Source organism: Manduca sexta, chromosome 16, assembly GCF_014839805.1.
Source record: "Manduca sexta isolate Smith_Timp_Sample1 chromosome 16, JHU_Msex_v1.0, whole genome shotgun sequence".
NCBI lineage: Eukaryota > Metazoa > Arthropoda > Insecta > Lepidoptera > Sphingidae > Manduca > Manduca sexta.
In genome coordinates, this window is record NC_051130.1 from 404,409 (window position 1) to 420,367 (window position 15,959).

The 15,959-nt window shown below is 37.6% G+C and overlaps 1 protein-coding gene across 1 annotated transcript; it reads right to left on the reverse strand.

Moving 5' to 3' along the window:
* Positions 1–173: 173 nt before the first annotated feature.
* LOC115451050 (nose resistant to fluoxetine protein 6) lies at positions 174–15,008 on the reverse strand. The gene is made up of 13 exons (XM_030179243.2): positions 14,874–15,008; positions 11,508–11,644; positions 7,546–7,695; positions 6,876–7,035; positions 6,041–6,158; positions 5,562–5,649; positions 4,877–5,043; positions 4,057–4,242; positions 2,527–2,706; positions 2,153–2,303; positions 1,371–1,554; positions 895–1,037; positions 174–389 (listed from the first exon to the last, which is right to left on the reverse strand). The coding sequence occupies exons 1-13, from the start codon at positions 14,935–14,937 to the stop codon at positions 174–176; spliced, it is 1,944 nt and encodes a 647-aa protein (XP_030035103.2). The 5' UTR covers positions 14,938–15,008.
* Between the last annotated feature and the right edge of the window lie 951 nt (positions 15,009–15,959).

Here is a 15,959-nt window from a genome sequence, read left to right on the forward strand (position 1 = left end):
CATTAGCAATAAAGCCTTTATGCTACCAGAAATTACAAATTTCTGTTTGACATTGATTGTTTACCCAAGCATAGATGTAACATCTGGTAATACCCAGCTCGAAATTAGAACACAATGTGTCAACATTTAATCTTATTACAAATATAAACAAACAGTACAACTAATATAATTTATTAACAAAATTCATGGCGTCTTCGGATATGGGCTACAAGGTCGAAAGGTTTGACGACTGGCTGCGGGGGCGCGGCGGGGTGCGGTGCGCGCGCGCGGGCGCGGGGCGGCTCGCCCGTCAGCGCGCGCCACAGCTGCAGCGCGGGCAGCTCCACGAGCAGGCACAGCGGCACCGACACCAGGTACGAGAGCACTGATGACGTCACTAGCAAAGAGACCTGGACACATTTACAGATTCATACACATACACTCAGGACTTTATTTTTCTCTTTATTTGTTTAGAGGCTTTGAGTCTCTTAGGAGACTATGCCAGCCCCGTAGTAAAAAAAAACAATAGGACAAATCATTTTCACATAAATTACAACTTTGTATATAAAAGAACAGCTTTACTCCAGGCTTAAGTGGTACACTCTCTAGATAAACAGTATCTAAATATTTAATGCTATGTTCCATATAAATAACGATCAATGCCATGAACTTACTGAACATTATGAGACTAATGTCTAAGGTTGACTAGCGCGATCGACGGCATGTATTTATAGTTCAAGTTTCTAGATGATCTACTGTATACGGGCTTACCCTCAGGAAACTGTGTTGCTCGTCATCATCACGACAATAAAAAATATCCACTTCAGATTCCGTTACCTACGTAAGCCCTGATTACCGAAATAAACATGTAAATAGAAGGAACAATGAGAATTAAATAGCTCTTGGAATATTCACCATTGCCAATATAGAGGCGTGTCCGAGTTGCGTGTTGCCGGCTAGAATCAGGCGCAGCACTATGAAGTGTATGAGGAACACGCAGTACGACAACCGGCCCAGGATGTGGAACCCTCGCCACTCTAGCAGCCCTCTGAACACAGCTGGAGAGAAAAAATCGAATATCAACTTTACTCCCTGAAGTTTAGTGTCTACATTTTTTTATTTGCGAAAATATGTTCAAGTAAATACTGCTTTAGCTTTTTCGACCACTAAGCAGTATTTTTTGTGTCCCGATAAGAAAGACATAACGCACTGGCTTTGTTTATTATACGAGTACACGATTGCTCAGCATTGAAACATAACATTTAATGTCTTAGCGTGTCGCCACAATAAAGTACGATGTAGAACTTCAAAATTCGATCTTGCTAGTGTTACAAGTTGTTTAACATAAACTTAACTATTGTTTTTGTAAAATTACATAAAAAAATACTTACATTTACACCCACAAACGCACCCCAACATAAATATGTTGAAGCAGACCGCGACTAGAGTGCGGTCCAACGCGGCGTACACCGCCGACGCCCAGAGCGGGGGAGGGGAGTCGTCCAGGAACACCGTCCCGGCGAGCACCACGCACCCGCCCACTATCAGCGACACGTGGAACAGTAGGTTGAACCACTACAAACAATGATTAAATTTCAAACCAAGAAAAATTATATGGATTTGTAAATTTTAAAAATAAATGTTTTTAAAAAGACATGAAACTAGGATAACAGATTTTTTTCCCAAATGATTCAATATTGTATATTTAATTATCAACTGGATAACAGATATTAATGCCTGATGGAAAGTATTCACTGCCTTCTAAGACTATTGGTAATATCAAAGAAATCATACTGATGTTACTGATCTTCATGGAAAAGGTGAGGAAATTATGAAAAATATATTTGTAGGGCACAAACAATCTCTTTGACGCTTAACGTCAGTTTTTGAGAGGTCGTAGTGTGACCCTGATTGATCTAACTATAGACTAGTAATTATCGTCACTAGTATAATGATGTAACAAAAATAAAAATAGAACAATTCGATATCCACTAATTATATCTCAGTATCAAACCTGTAAGTAAATGTTGGAGTTCACAAAAGCCATTTAGAAGGTGAGTCACATTTTTCTGATCAATTGACCAACATTAAAAGATATCTAATTATACCTACAACATGGATATAGATCCATGTTGTATTGATGTTTACGAAAATGCCGCAGAAGATGACTCACTTTTTTCTGGTCGATCTTGGCTGCATTAACCTGGTTGTGATGGAGGAGGAAAGCGGTGGCGATGCCTCCCACATAGCCCGGCAGGTTCATCCAGCACGGGACGTATATCAGCGTCAGGATCTTGGAACCGGCAAACATCGTGCGCAGGACTCTAAACGTGGAAAATATTGTGCCATGTTAATAATTGATGACATTTTATAATAGTTGTCAATATGTTGGGTAAAGATCTTCGAGGATCTTTAGGTTCTCAAAGTCTTAGTTGGACCACCTGGGCTGATAGGGCCATAGGGAGTAGAATTAGGGGATTACCCACCCGCAAGAAGATGGAGTAAAATTTAAAAAATGAGAGGATTTAAACGCTTCTTATGACTCACTCAGGCGTCTGCGCAGTGATGATGGGCATCAACCGGTACCAGTAGACTAGCAGGCCCGACGCTGCTGCCGAGCCCAGTACCATCGCCAGTAGCACAGGCACCGTGGCCTTGCGGTACTTCATCAGGAACGCAATCAGGAGAATGCCTATTATATGGAGTTGCATATCGGCTGCTAAATACCTGGCACGAATAATTTATTTATACTAAAATAAACTAATAATTTTTATATAAAAACTTCAGTATTATGATACAAAAATAATTAAAATAATCAGTTTAATTAAACATGTACTACTAGTGGAATACCAGTTGTATATTATATTTATGAATACTTGAGATTTTATTAGCTAAAGAAGCGACGACGGAGGGTATATTTTTAAATCCTGCACCACATTTCACGGAATTGTTAACACAAGTATGCGTCACTGTATCCAACTGTGGAATGAGTTTTTTGATAAACGCTCCCAAGAAAAAGGCATATGGTAACGCACGATTCAACCTGAGCCGTTACAATCTCCAAGGATTACTGATTGTACTTTGAGCAGACAAGAGCTAGTGGCAGTAATGAGGCTCCGCTCTGGGCATATTCCGACAAATATGTTTAAGCATCTTATGCAGGCGTCAAACTCCCCAAACTGCTCTGACTGTGGAGTAAGAGATGACTTAATTCATGTTTTGTCGAAGTGTGTGCGGAGTGGGCCTCATACTTTGAGCTTTAATGTGGGCAGCATAAATAGCTTTTTGTCCATTCCAGTATCGGAAGAGGCTAAAGGCTTATTAAAAAAATATTTTGATTTTATAAAAAAATAGTAGGCATGGATAAAAGTGGACGTACGGAGCGACATAGTCGTGAAATAACGACCAAGCTCCTTAAATAAAGATTAAAAAAAAAAAATACTTGAGATTCTTCGAGCGTGTGTGAGATTGTTTACATTGTAAGTATTTTTTTTTTATTTGTACCTAATATTGTCATTTGATGCAAACCATTTGTTAATTTAATTTAAATAAATAAAGTATATAATTGCTTATATAATAATTTGTCGCGAGTTATCATCAATGGGATACATCTAGTAAGATAGCTAATTCTGATAATAGTTAAAAGACTCAAGAACTATTTGGAGTAATCATTATTTGAACCGTCCTCAATATAAGATGTAATGTATTCAAATAACCGTGCAAAGCTTAAAACAGCAACATGACAATGTATTCTAAAATAATTTTCCTCTACGGCACGGACATCAAGTAACCAAATTTTGTTAGTAGTAGCATATATTTTATATCCGCCGCGATAGCCACCACCATACACAAGATGTTAAAAGCCGCCATTGCGGCCCACGTAAGTGTATCGCGTTCCGGGATCAAATTGTGTATATCCGGTTCTAACAGGCCGGCATAATTGTGTCGTTTGTCCAGGGGTAATCATCTCTCGTCAGTCGACATTCTATTAGACCCTCTCCACTTACCATCAGCTTCAGTGGGGTCACTTTGTCGTGCACTTATATAAGAAATCAAGAGGTTCTCATTTCATCTCACCAAGTATGTCCCATGCAGAACTTGCCGGTTGGCAGGTGGTTATGCACGTATAGCGCGTGGTACCACCACCGGTCGGAGCACTCGTGCGCCTCGCGCGCCACCAGCCACGCCCACTGCGGGCCCGCGCCCAGCAGCGGCAACCACGCTATCGTGAACCATAACGCAAATAGGGCCAGGGGAGTTAACCTGAACAAAAAGAAGGTTCAAATCTAGTTAACACAAATGAAATGAAATTAAAAAAAATATTTGTTAAAGATTATAATTTAAATAATTAGATTCCGTCAATATGAACTATATTACCAGTACGGAAAGCAGTTCTTGCCTGAGATGGACAAGCAAAAAACTCTTGTGTCGCTTTTTTTTAAAATGAGTTTATCGTATAAACTACTGTGTATATAGAGAAAAAAACTGATAGTTTTTTATACAGACTACATATTATCGATATTTTAATACGTTAAAAACAGAAAATGTATGTCTAATTCGTATTACAAATATATTATCGATAGTCGAATTTTAATCATTGGACGACAACAAGTATGTATAAATCTCTGATGTTGGTTCCTTGAACTTTAGCATTTAATTACGACAACAAAATCATTTGAGTGCATTGCAATCATTTTACCGACCAGAGCAAACAATTCTGAGTAACATACTATTAGCAGAGATTTCCTAGTTCACCTAAAATAAATTCTAGTTCGAAACCCAGATGCGAAACAAGAACTTGTTAAAAGATGAACTCGCTGTATCCTTTTACATCTTCGTTACTGAGGCTATGGAAACATAATATGACACGTCAAATTATAAATAAACTGGTTCAAACCTGATCCACCGGTTGACTACAGAGAGGAAGCACTTGACGAGCGTGACTGGTTGCGCGTCGCAAGTTAACAGGACTGTATATGCCGTGAGGAAGCCTGAGATGGAGAAGAAGGCTTGCAACCACAGCGGAGAATTAAATATCGCCTGCCATCCGAACTGGTCGTACATCTGTGAAGAAACAATCAATCATTGAGCTACATATATTTAATAATAAAGTTACTAATGCTGTAAGAATTATGTAAGAGTTGCCACAGTATTATTGTATATATGCTCTCCTGAGCTATCATATCTGACGAAAACATATCAGCACTATCATTTGGACATCGTGCAGCGTTTTTGTAGGGCAGTAGCGGCCTTAAGAGAGAGCGAACCAGGAACTGCCCTCACGTTTACAACGACCTCGCGTAGAGCCTTGTGCGATCTATTTTCTGTCACCTATTTGATAACCAACAATAATCATTTTTATTCATGTCCGGGTCCTCGAGTTATATAAGGCGACCACTCTTCTAAATATTATAACACTTAATTTCTCTAATGTCTGAATTGACTAACGTAGCGTAAAGCGAGATTTGCATACAGTGTTCTATTTTGATATTGGATACTAACCTATTATAATTCAGTAAGATAATAAAGTTATATTTAAACCGAACGTTGCGACAGTAATATATACAATAAAGTGCACTCACGTGTTCTATGTATTCCGGGTTGTCGATGTATGAATAAATAAATATTAATAAAACATGAGAAAATATCACACACTGCATTCCTAAGAACCTGTAAAAATACAATAAATAAATTAGAATTGTATCATTTATGTATTCACTACTAATTGTACCCGCGACTTCGCCTGCGTAGAAATCAGTGTGTCACAAAGGTTTGTCTGCGTAAATCCTGGCCCAAGAGATTTTTTACAACCACGCGACTTCTTCAATAGTAATCGTTGTATTTAAGTCAATTAACATAAAACCGTAATTTACATACATCTTCCTCAAGAATTGCACTATATTTTAGTAAAAACCGTACAAAAATCCGTTTAGTAGATTTTGAGAAAATCGATTACATACATACAGACAGTTTTGGGGATTTTTATAATATGTATAGATTTAGAGAATTTCTTGATGGCAATAAGTATAAAGAAGTATAAAGACATAACAAGGGTACGTACCGAATTCCTTCTAAGCAAGCGACATCTTTCATCCTCTCGTCTGTTCTTGGTTTCGATCTGTCATATGTTAATATATCCCAATTGCGTTTTAGAGAAAATGCCATTAAATATTTGTTACCTGAAAAAAAAAACTAATTAAAATAGGCTTATAGTAATGTGATAACAGTCAATAAAAATACCTCAGCCTCAGAAGCAATTTTTTTTAAAACAGATCGGCACTCGAGCATAGAAATAAAAAAATAAAAACGTTTTATTGTCACATCTGGTGCATGCAATACATAACAGAAGTGTGTAAGATAGATGATTTCCATCATTCAGGAAGAACAACAGTATCAAATAAATTATGAATACTTTGTTCGCGATTTACAGACAGGAATATAAATTGCAGAAGGGCCTATCCGAAGGATTAGTCGGTTTAACCTCCCGAATCTCCCTCACAATATGAAATGCAAACGCAAACTGTGACTTTCAAATACTTTTGATGAGTAAGCGAATGATTGTTATCAGCATAATCATACTAGACGAATTATTTACACACTAATGCCTTTTATTAGCCGCCTTTTATTTGCCGAAAGCGTAGGCAGAGGTACAACTGGTGCACACACTTTCGGCCGTATGTATATTCCATCTTATGATGTGGTTGAAGGCGAGCTTCTCGTCATATCGCGTATAAATTCCAGATTCCAAGCTGATACCAAGTATAAAACCCCGATATCACTTCGCCCGACCCGGGGATCGAACCCGAGACCCCAATAAACCAGTCATGCTGTACTACAACTACGCCACCAAGGCAGTAAGTAATTATATTTTTTAGTATAAAAAGGATTGGAGATACCATCAGCTTTAACGCAGCGGTCTCCGAGCACGTGCAGCGCTGTAGCGAGGCATGCGAGGGCCACCAGCGCCGTGCAGAACACCGCCAGCGCCCGCGCCGCAGCACTGGTGGGGACCTCCTCCCCCACCGACGTACACCACTCCACTGACTGCACTTGCGCCTGCAATGTTAATAAAACGTAACAATTTATTTTGCGCCTGCATATTCATTATGTTTAATTTCATCTGTGCATATAGAAATATTTTTGTCAACAATCTTGATCTGTATAGTACTCTGCTCGCTTAAAGGTTTTGTGGCTCACACTAGTCAGCACCCATTTCGGACTTTAAAGACCGGCAGCGCCCTCACAATTACTCTGGTTGTTAAGCTTACAGACATTAGCCCACGACAATAGAACCAACTCGACAATTTCTTCTCTAATGTCTATACTTTTTTTTGTGGCTGGGCAAAGTGGCTTCCCTACATTTTATGTTAAGCGAAGTGAAGCCGAAAGAAAGTGTCAACCGACCGAAGATACAAGCATTCCCAGATGGTCGGCATAGCCATGCCAAGTTCAATGCCAGTTTCAAGTGTCGTAAAATTGTTTTCAAATTTAAAGGGTCGTATTAGAAGTGCAGTACTTAAAGGTGATAATGCTTTGCTCGTTCTCTTTAAAGATGGAATTCCTGACCTGTAGCCCATAAGAACTCAAACTGCGGTTGACGCAGAGCTGAGCGGCGCTCTCCCACGAGGTGTCGCTGAAATCGGAGCACCGCGTGACGCACACGCCGCGGTGGATTAGTGTCCGGTTGTAGTGCTTGAGCGTCTGGTTGGAATAGCTCTGGAAATGTAAAAAAATACGTTAAGGCAGAATAGTTTGTGAAAATGTTTGGTTTCTGTTCTTCCAATGGCGTAATTTATATTTGCGGCTTTCAGCCAAAGCAATGTCGACTTTGTGTATTTACTATACAAATATTGGATTGGCCAAATAACGCATGATATAGAGTTTGGGTATTTAAATGTTCGATACACTGATGAATACAATTTAAACATCATAGTCTGATTTTCATAGCGACAAGCGCACAGTGAGATTTTTCCTCATAGAAAAGACATCAACGAAAGCTAAGAATTTACAAAACCTGTCCATACTAATAATGTAAATGCGAACATAACTCTATTTATGTGTCTGTTAAGCTTTCAGCATATCCTATTTTGATATTATTTTATACGTAGTAAGCTTGAACACTAATATAAAATGGGCAATTTTTTATGTTTGTCACAAACCAAATTCCACGCAAGCGAAGCCACGACCAAAAGCTAGTGAATAATATATCATAAATCGAAATAACATCTTTGTTTTATTATTAATTATGTACAATCATTACGTATTTTACTAAAAATACTTGTTGTAAAGTTAGTAATGTTTCACATACATAAATATAAACGCGTTGCAAAACACACGGACAAAGTTCAAACACTTTCCCATAGCGAGTGGTTCCGAAGGCCGCGACTCGGACACAGTTTTAGCAATAACTAGTGTGAGGCAGTTTGTTATTGCCTTTGCCAATATCTGAATGTAAACATTCGTATTTATTAGTTTGCATTCGATCTAGTTTCGTTGCGAAGTATTTATAGATAGCGGGACATTTTCAAATCTACTGACTGATACTGTATGGTACTGCTGGTAAATCTCTCATACATATGTGGAGTATGCCTGGGTATGTGTCTATTTTTGCCACCAAGCACCAGTATGTAGTCACTGTTGTGTTCCGGTTTGAAGAACATTGTAGCCAGGACATAGTAAGACTTAACTTCTCACGTCTCAGGATGGCAAGCGCAGTGTAATTTGTTGGGTTTTGTTTTTACTGTTTATGTTGTATCGCTTAACATCAGACAAATGGCAAGCTCGACTCGTTATTCAAAGCAATAATTTGCAATAAACATTGTAGGTAATTGTTTAAGCTAATTACTATTTCGTCTTCTCTATGAATTTGTTATTTTTGTCCTTGTATATCGTCCAAATTATTTCACAGAGGAAAAACACCAAGACGATTCCACCCACACCCACCACTATAATTCTTGTAACCCTGGCAGTCAGTGGCACGCATTTTACACCACCGAGCAGAAGTTCACCGAATCATTTTTTTTTATTGCTTTGAATGACGAGACGAGCTCGCCGTTCGCCTGATGGTAAGCGATACAACCGCCCATAAACAGTAGAAACACCAACACCTTGAATAACAAAGTATTGTTGGGTATTCCACTGCCCTCGCCATCCTGAGACATTATATGTTAACTCTCATTATGTCTAGTAGTTACACTGGCTACAATGTCCTTCAAACCGGAACACAACAGTGACTACACATTGCTGCTTCCCGGTATATAGACATTGCGATGGTATCTACCCAGGCGGACTCTCACATATGAGAGACCTACCACCAGTAATCTCAAGACACTTATATGTCTAAACCAGCAACGAAAATAATTAGAGTTAAAAATACTATCTTTTCACATTACCACACATCAACAATTAATAACACCATTTTTTATACGGACACCCCAAAGTGGCCCCACTGCGTCTGATTTTAAATAGAGTAGGGTCCAATAAAATTTCGACTGACGAGTAATGATGACTCCTCGGTAGTCGACACAATTACGCGTGTTGGAACCGAATATACACAGGCCGATTTCGGAACGCGACAAACTTACGTGGGCCACTATGGTGGGTTTAACACCCTGTGTACCCGGTGACCCGGTGGTACCTTCAGCAAGCCTAGCTACATACCTATTACGTTAGGAATCGATTGGCTTAAAATAGCCATTATGTTTATCTAAATAAAACATTTATAATTTACAAACATACTTAAGATTCCAAACATAGATCGAGAGGACGGGCGCCTTGAAACAACAATCTATTACAAACGTTTACTTTTAACCTATAATATGTTAATATTATTTAAGGCTGAGATACAATACAATATGCAGACCATTTCTAAGAGTTTGGTCTGGAAATCATCTTGGGAGGCATACATTCAACAATTGACTTCCAAAGGCTGAAGAAGTACAGATATAATACAAACGAATTTATACCCTATAGTTTGTGCTTAAACCCACAAAATTTAAAGTTAGCCTGATAGATAATGAACTCTTCGTCACCGGTTATTATTGTTTGAACCTTTTTGTTATAAGGTAGAAACTATCTCCTTACATACAGGTAGGAACTCAGTTCAGTAGAGTGTACCAAAATGTTATATTTGTAACAAGCTTTTGGTTGCGGATTCGCTCGCGTGAAAGAGTTTTTCCTGGAGAAAAGTCCGTTATTTTTTTCCAGGGATTAATAGAGTCTATATATATCAATAACATATTTCATCGATATCCGTTCAGTAGTTTTTTGTGTTTAATGCGTTTATACAAACTGACGTGGCGGCGATTTTGTTTTATAAGATGTAAGCATTACCTGTGTTATATAAAATTATTATTATTAAAGTAAAATTTTAAATAAGGGTAAGGATTTGGTATTCGGATTTATAACGAAAATAATTTATAAAATACGGTAGACTTACTGCGAAAATGACGCTTATTGAAAAAAAATCTTAGAATAAAAGTTTTTTTACTCTTTTTATGTTTGGCTCAGACTAACTTTGACTTATTTCAAACTATTTCCAATAATAAAGTCCACTCCTGTTCCGTCTACCCTTATATCATTACAAAATGAAATCTACGCTACATATTCTTCTAAACCAGTTTGAGAAAAAAATAGCTTTGTTTTTACGATAGGACGCTTGTCTAACATCTTCCCTTCAGAGTTTCAGTTCTAAGAAAATGTCCACAGATCGTTGCCACTACAAAGAAGAGACAATTTACGTAATTTGTTAACGCATTAATATAATATTTAACACCAAAATAAATATACAATGTGTAAATATAGTAAGGCTTAAATGAATCAAAAGGCTCGATACACTAAACTTAAAATCTAGGTATTAGAACCCAGAGCTAAAGTCCTAGCCTTTACCAGTAGCATCTCCTTGACTCGTAAGCTGATGTCACTTGCAAGGTGAATGGAATCCGACCGCGGCCCGCATTACACCGTTACCGCACGTACGGACTCGACCCAAGGTCTTGCAGGCATAGTGCCACATACTAAACAAGCCCACTATCACGGAGGGGTGGGTAGAGTAGTAATGTTATGCGTCAAACCTATCTATTTAATAAGATTAAAGAAAACAATGTAAGTAAACATGCAGCTTTGGAGATTTCGATAAGAATTTCGTAGTAATCTGATAACCCGCACTAAGTAAGCGTAATGGATTCAGGGCTATTTACCGTCTAGATATATAGTAGAGGAGTACTTCTACGCTTGGGAAAATGTGTTTTAAAAATAGTCATACATATTGTGGTAATTTTGATGTAAAAGTTAGGCGTTGCGAATACGCTGTGCTGCATTGCCGGGAAACACTACTATGATACCGCCAGTAGCTTAAGTTGATGAAGCCACTTTCCTATGTTTATAAATAGCAGGCCGGCATAATTGTGTCAACTAGCTAGGGATAAACATCTCTCGTTAATCAACACAATATCAGCTCGACCTCACTCCACTTACCATCAGGGGCTGATGATTACTATACAATGCCCGTATGAAAGAAAAATGAATACCTTCAATATATCCAGTAGATACGAAGACGCAGGGGCGAGCAGTGCGGCCTCCACCATGCAGTAGACGTCGCCGCGGCGCCGGCATTGTGTCCAGTCGTCCAGCCCGTACAATGGAGGCAGGGAGTCTAATGTCGTCTCTGAAAACCAAGAATAAAAGTCATATTAATCTACTACATATAGAACTAAAATGTCATTGAATCCTGAACAATTTTAATATGCTATGCATAAAAATATTTTGATAAATGAAATTTTATACAATCATCATCATCATTCGCAGAATGTCCAATCCTGAACATGGGGCTTCCCCAAAGATTTCCAGACCGACCTCTTGGGCGCAGCCCGCATCCAGCGACCTCTTGCGACTTTTATTAGTATAGCTGTCCACCTCGCGCTTGCCAGTTCGTGGCCTCCACTCTAGAACCTCCGTGCTCCATTGGCCATCAGTTCTGTGAGCTATGTGCCCTGCCCACTGCCAATTCAGCGTGCTAATCCGATGGACTACGTCGGTTACTTTCGTTCTTCTATAGATCTCCTCATTTCTGATGCGATCACGTAGAAAAACACCAAGCATAGTCGTATCCATAGCAATAATAATTACGTATAATAGAAATAATTATTTATTGTTCCACGACTGAGAAGCGGCCGCTTATGATTTGTCGACCCTTTCTTCTGCGACATCGAATTTAAAACAAAGTATTTTAATAATTAAAATATCATCTTAGTTCACTTTGACAGGATAATGCTGCAGAGATTATAATCAAAAATGGCTACATCACATTTAAAATTACAAATAGAATTTATTTTAAGTAATCTTGTTAACGTTGATGCAAGTGCCTCTAAGGTCGTTGGTAATTGCAAAATATTAACAAAGAAAACTAATACTCCTCACTACAATCATGTACATAGTAAATAATAATCGATTTGTTGTGCTATTAGCGGCATTGACATATGTATATAAGATCACGCCGGTGTGGTCGAAGGGTTGGATATAAATGATACTTACGATTAGTCGAGGTTATTTTCATTCTATCATGTGAGAAATGCTTTTTAAAAATATGTAACAATTAATATTTGTGGACGAAAAACTTATGTTTATTGTACCACCTGAAAATAAAATTAATTAAATAATAAATTTGCATAAATACTAATGCACTTTAATTTGGAATAATATGCTGTATAAATATTACTACAAATGAAATTAAAAAATATAAATTAATAATTATTATTGAATAGGAAAAATAGACAAAGTATTGCCTTAGCAACGTTGGACGTTATAAAATAAATAATTTTAACTAAATCTGTTGTTTAATATTTATAAACGCATATTATTTTATGAGAAGTTCTTGTTGCTAACAACCTCCTATTTCTCAGCAGCTGTGACGTATATCAGTCTATCGACTTACCTCATTATACAGCCAAATAAAAAAAGAGGATCGCGAAATTCGTCGGCGTAGAGATAAGAGGATACATATAGGGTGTCCTCACGTCCATTGAGAAAACGAGGGATCTCATCGATTTCGCAGCCTTTCGATATTGATTTTTATCGTTAAGGTATTCTTCCATTTTTATTTCTAATCTTCTATTTTTCTCTCTTACCCCTATTTCGATATTTGTTTTGTATTTCTCTCTGCTTGTGCTAGTTGCAGTCCTGGATTTGTAAATAGGCCGCATAAGCCCCAGCCTATGGGCGGGAGCCTCTTAGGGGCTGCAGATTTCAGAGGACGCTCACTCGATTTAATTAATCATTCGCTTATTTAACTTTAGTGCCTTCCACAATACAAACGGAAAATTATCAAGTCTTTTAGAAATCTACACACATACATACATACATACACCTACCTACACGGGGCGGCGGAAATAAAGTGGCCTACACTCATAAAAAATATAAATCCGGCACTGGCTAGTTGTATTAATCTTAGTTTATTTGAAATATTCTGTTTATAGTTGTTTGGTGTAACATGTCAAACGCCTATTTGTACATAACTAAATATTTATATTTATTTGTGTTTACGTTGCATTAGTCCACATTTATGTAGGTACGAGTTTTCGCAAGCCGAGTCAATATTGGCGCATTCGAAAGGTGAAGGAAAACGGTTAAGAAATACGCGTAACATTACCGTTTTATGTTTTGCGTTGGAAACTATTAATATGTAAACTGCTCGGTTTAAGTGATGTGTTTGTTTAAGACCTTATTCCTTTAAGATAAAGGTTATTTTATCTTATTACGGTAATATTACTTCACTGCACCCAAAAATGTACAGAGATGTCCAAATATAATGTGGATCAATGAGAGACGATACTTCTCGTCTACATTAGTAGATTACTGGATAAACATCTGGTTTTAAAGGCTTAGTACGAGTCACTATGTGGAGATTTTCACGAGATAGTTCGCTATCAGGTAAGAAATATCTATATATTTAACCCAGTAATACACTAACATATATCAAACCAGTCCATAAATTTGTACTCGATATGGCAGTAGGACTGTCAGTGGCGTAATTGGCGTCAACTACACCGTAAAGGGCCCGTAACAATCAAATGGGCCCCTTCCAACTTACACAATCTGCACCTGTGTAGATTGATTCCCTCTAGGTGCCAATACCTATAAAACCTAAATAAATTTTATAACATTTTGAGGTCTCCTGAATCCGTGGCCATTTTGCCGGTCTGGTCGCCCTATCGTTATGCTACTAAGTACTATATCTATTATTATGTGAGGGAAAAAATACAAATCTTGTGGGTTTTGATCCTAGCCCTTTAGGAATACAGGTATGAGTTTTGGTCATAGTTGGAAACCAGCATTGTCAGTTTCGCGCACTTTACCATTCTTATAAGACTTCTTCTATTTAGATTTTACATAAGTTTGAATAGATTAATAATTTTTTACTTTTCAATTGTAGGAATAAGTAGTTATTTAGCCAACACATTAGAGATAACATCTATTAAAGCTTTTGTTTGTTGTATAGATTTTTATGTTGTTAGATACTTTTTACATCAAGCGAGAGAGAAAATAGTTTAAAATTATTGTCTAAATTACACTTTAAAGTCTATAATTTTGGGTTCGAATATTCAATAATTTGTGGCAGAATATAACAGCTTTCCTTTACATATTTTGATTATAATTTTATTTCATGTTGTCTATATTAAACTCTATAGTCTATCATTTTGATTCGTATATTTAATAATTTTGACGGAGAATATAACAGCTTTCCTTAACATATTTTGATTATAATTTTATTTAGTCCTATTTATTTTCAAAATAGTTTATTTAACATGGCATTACCAACATAAAAAAAAGTAAACTTTTAACAAATGTTATCAAATATACAATACAATATAACATCTGATTAAAATACATTTACATACCATTTAACCGCACAACACTCCCGGCGACCCAGGGCAACGCACACACAAACACAGTAACAAACATTGCAGCACTAGCGTGGCGCAGCGCGGCGGCCGTCCGCGCGGGTCTGTTACGACACTGAGACCGCCCTTCTCCGAGATTTCAAAAGCATTTCGATACAGAGCCGAGATGACTCTGGGATGAACTGGGTTGTGCAAGTGTACGCTGTGTTGCACCTGATTTTGGTCAGTTCATTATATTAGCTTTTAGTTGTCTTAACGTAGTTTGGTGCGACAACGCTGTCTCGTGTCCGAATCTCATGTAATGTTTGATGTGTAGCTAAGTATCAGTCTGGAGTCTGGAATTTGTGCCTGATACGACGACAGATCGCCCCGCATATCATTTGACGGAACAAATATGGCACGAAACTGAATGACCTGGTTGCATCTCTGCCTATCCATTTGGTGATAAAGGTGAGATGTGTTGCTTGCTTTTATTGGACTGTTTGAGATAAGAATTGCTAGTTTCAAAGTGGGACGTTCAGGATATGAACTCAAAATCTTGATTTACATAAAACTACACAAGTCTGAGACATTAGATATAGTCTCACAATGCTTTACATTTGCTATAATCTAATTAATAACTTGATCTTTGATAGAGAAAAAAATGGAATGTAACTATTCGCACGCATACGAGATCTATACCACACAAACAAGTAAAAAGAAATGGAAAAAACCTTTTAGCATAACCATCTCAATATAAAGAATCGAGAGAGAAAAATTGGCAAAATCGCCCCAATATGTGCAAAACTAGAGACGTACGTAAATGGATATATAGGGAACTAATAATTCCCGCTCCTTGCTTCGCCCGGGTTAAAAAGTTAATATGGATAGCCTATAATTTCGTATCCACATTATCCTCATGTAATACACACGAAAATATGTCTTTACTGTACTAACCTCGACCTTTATGCAACAATTACATATCCTTATGTTCAGGGTCATTGCAATTTGGTTATTGCAGCCCAGTCTGTCAGTTATATGGGCGACAAACGCCGTATCACTAAGGGAAAATAGATGCGGACAGTATTTTATTTTTTTAACATG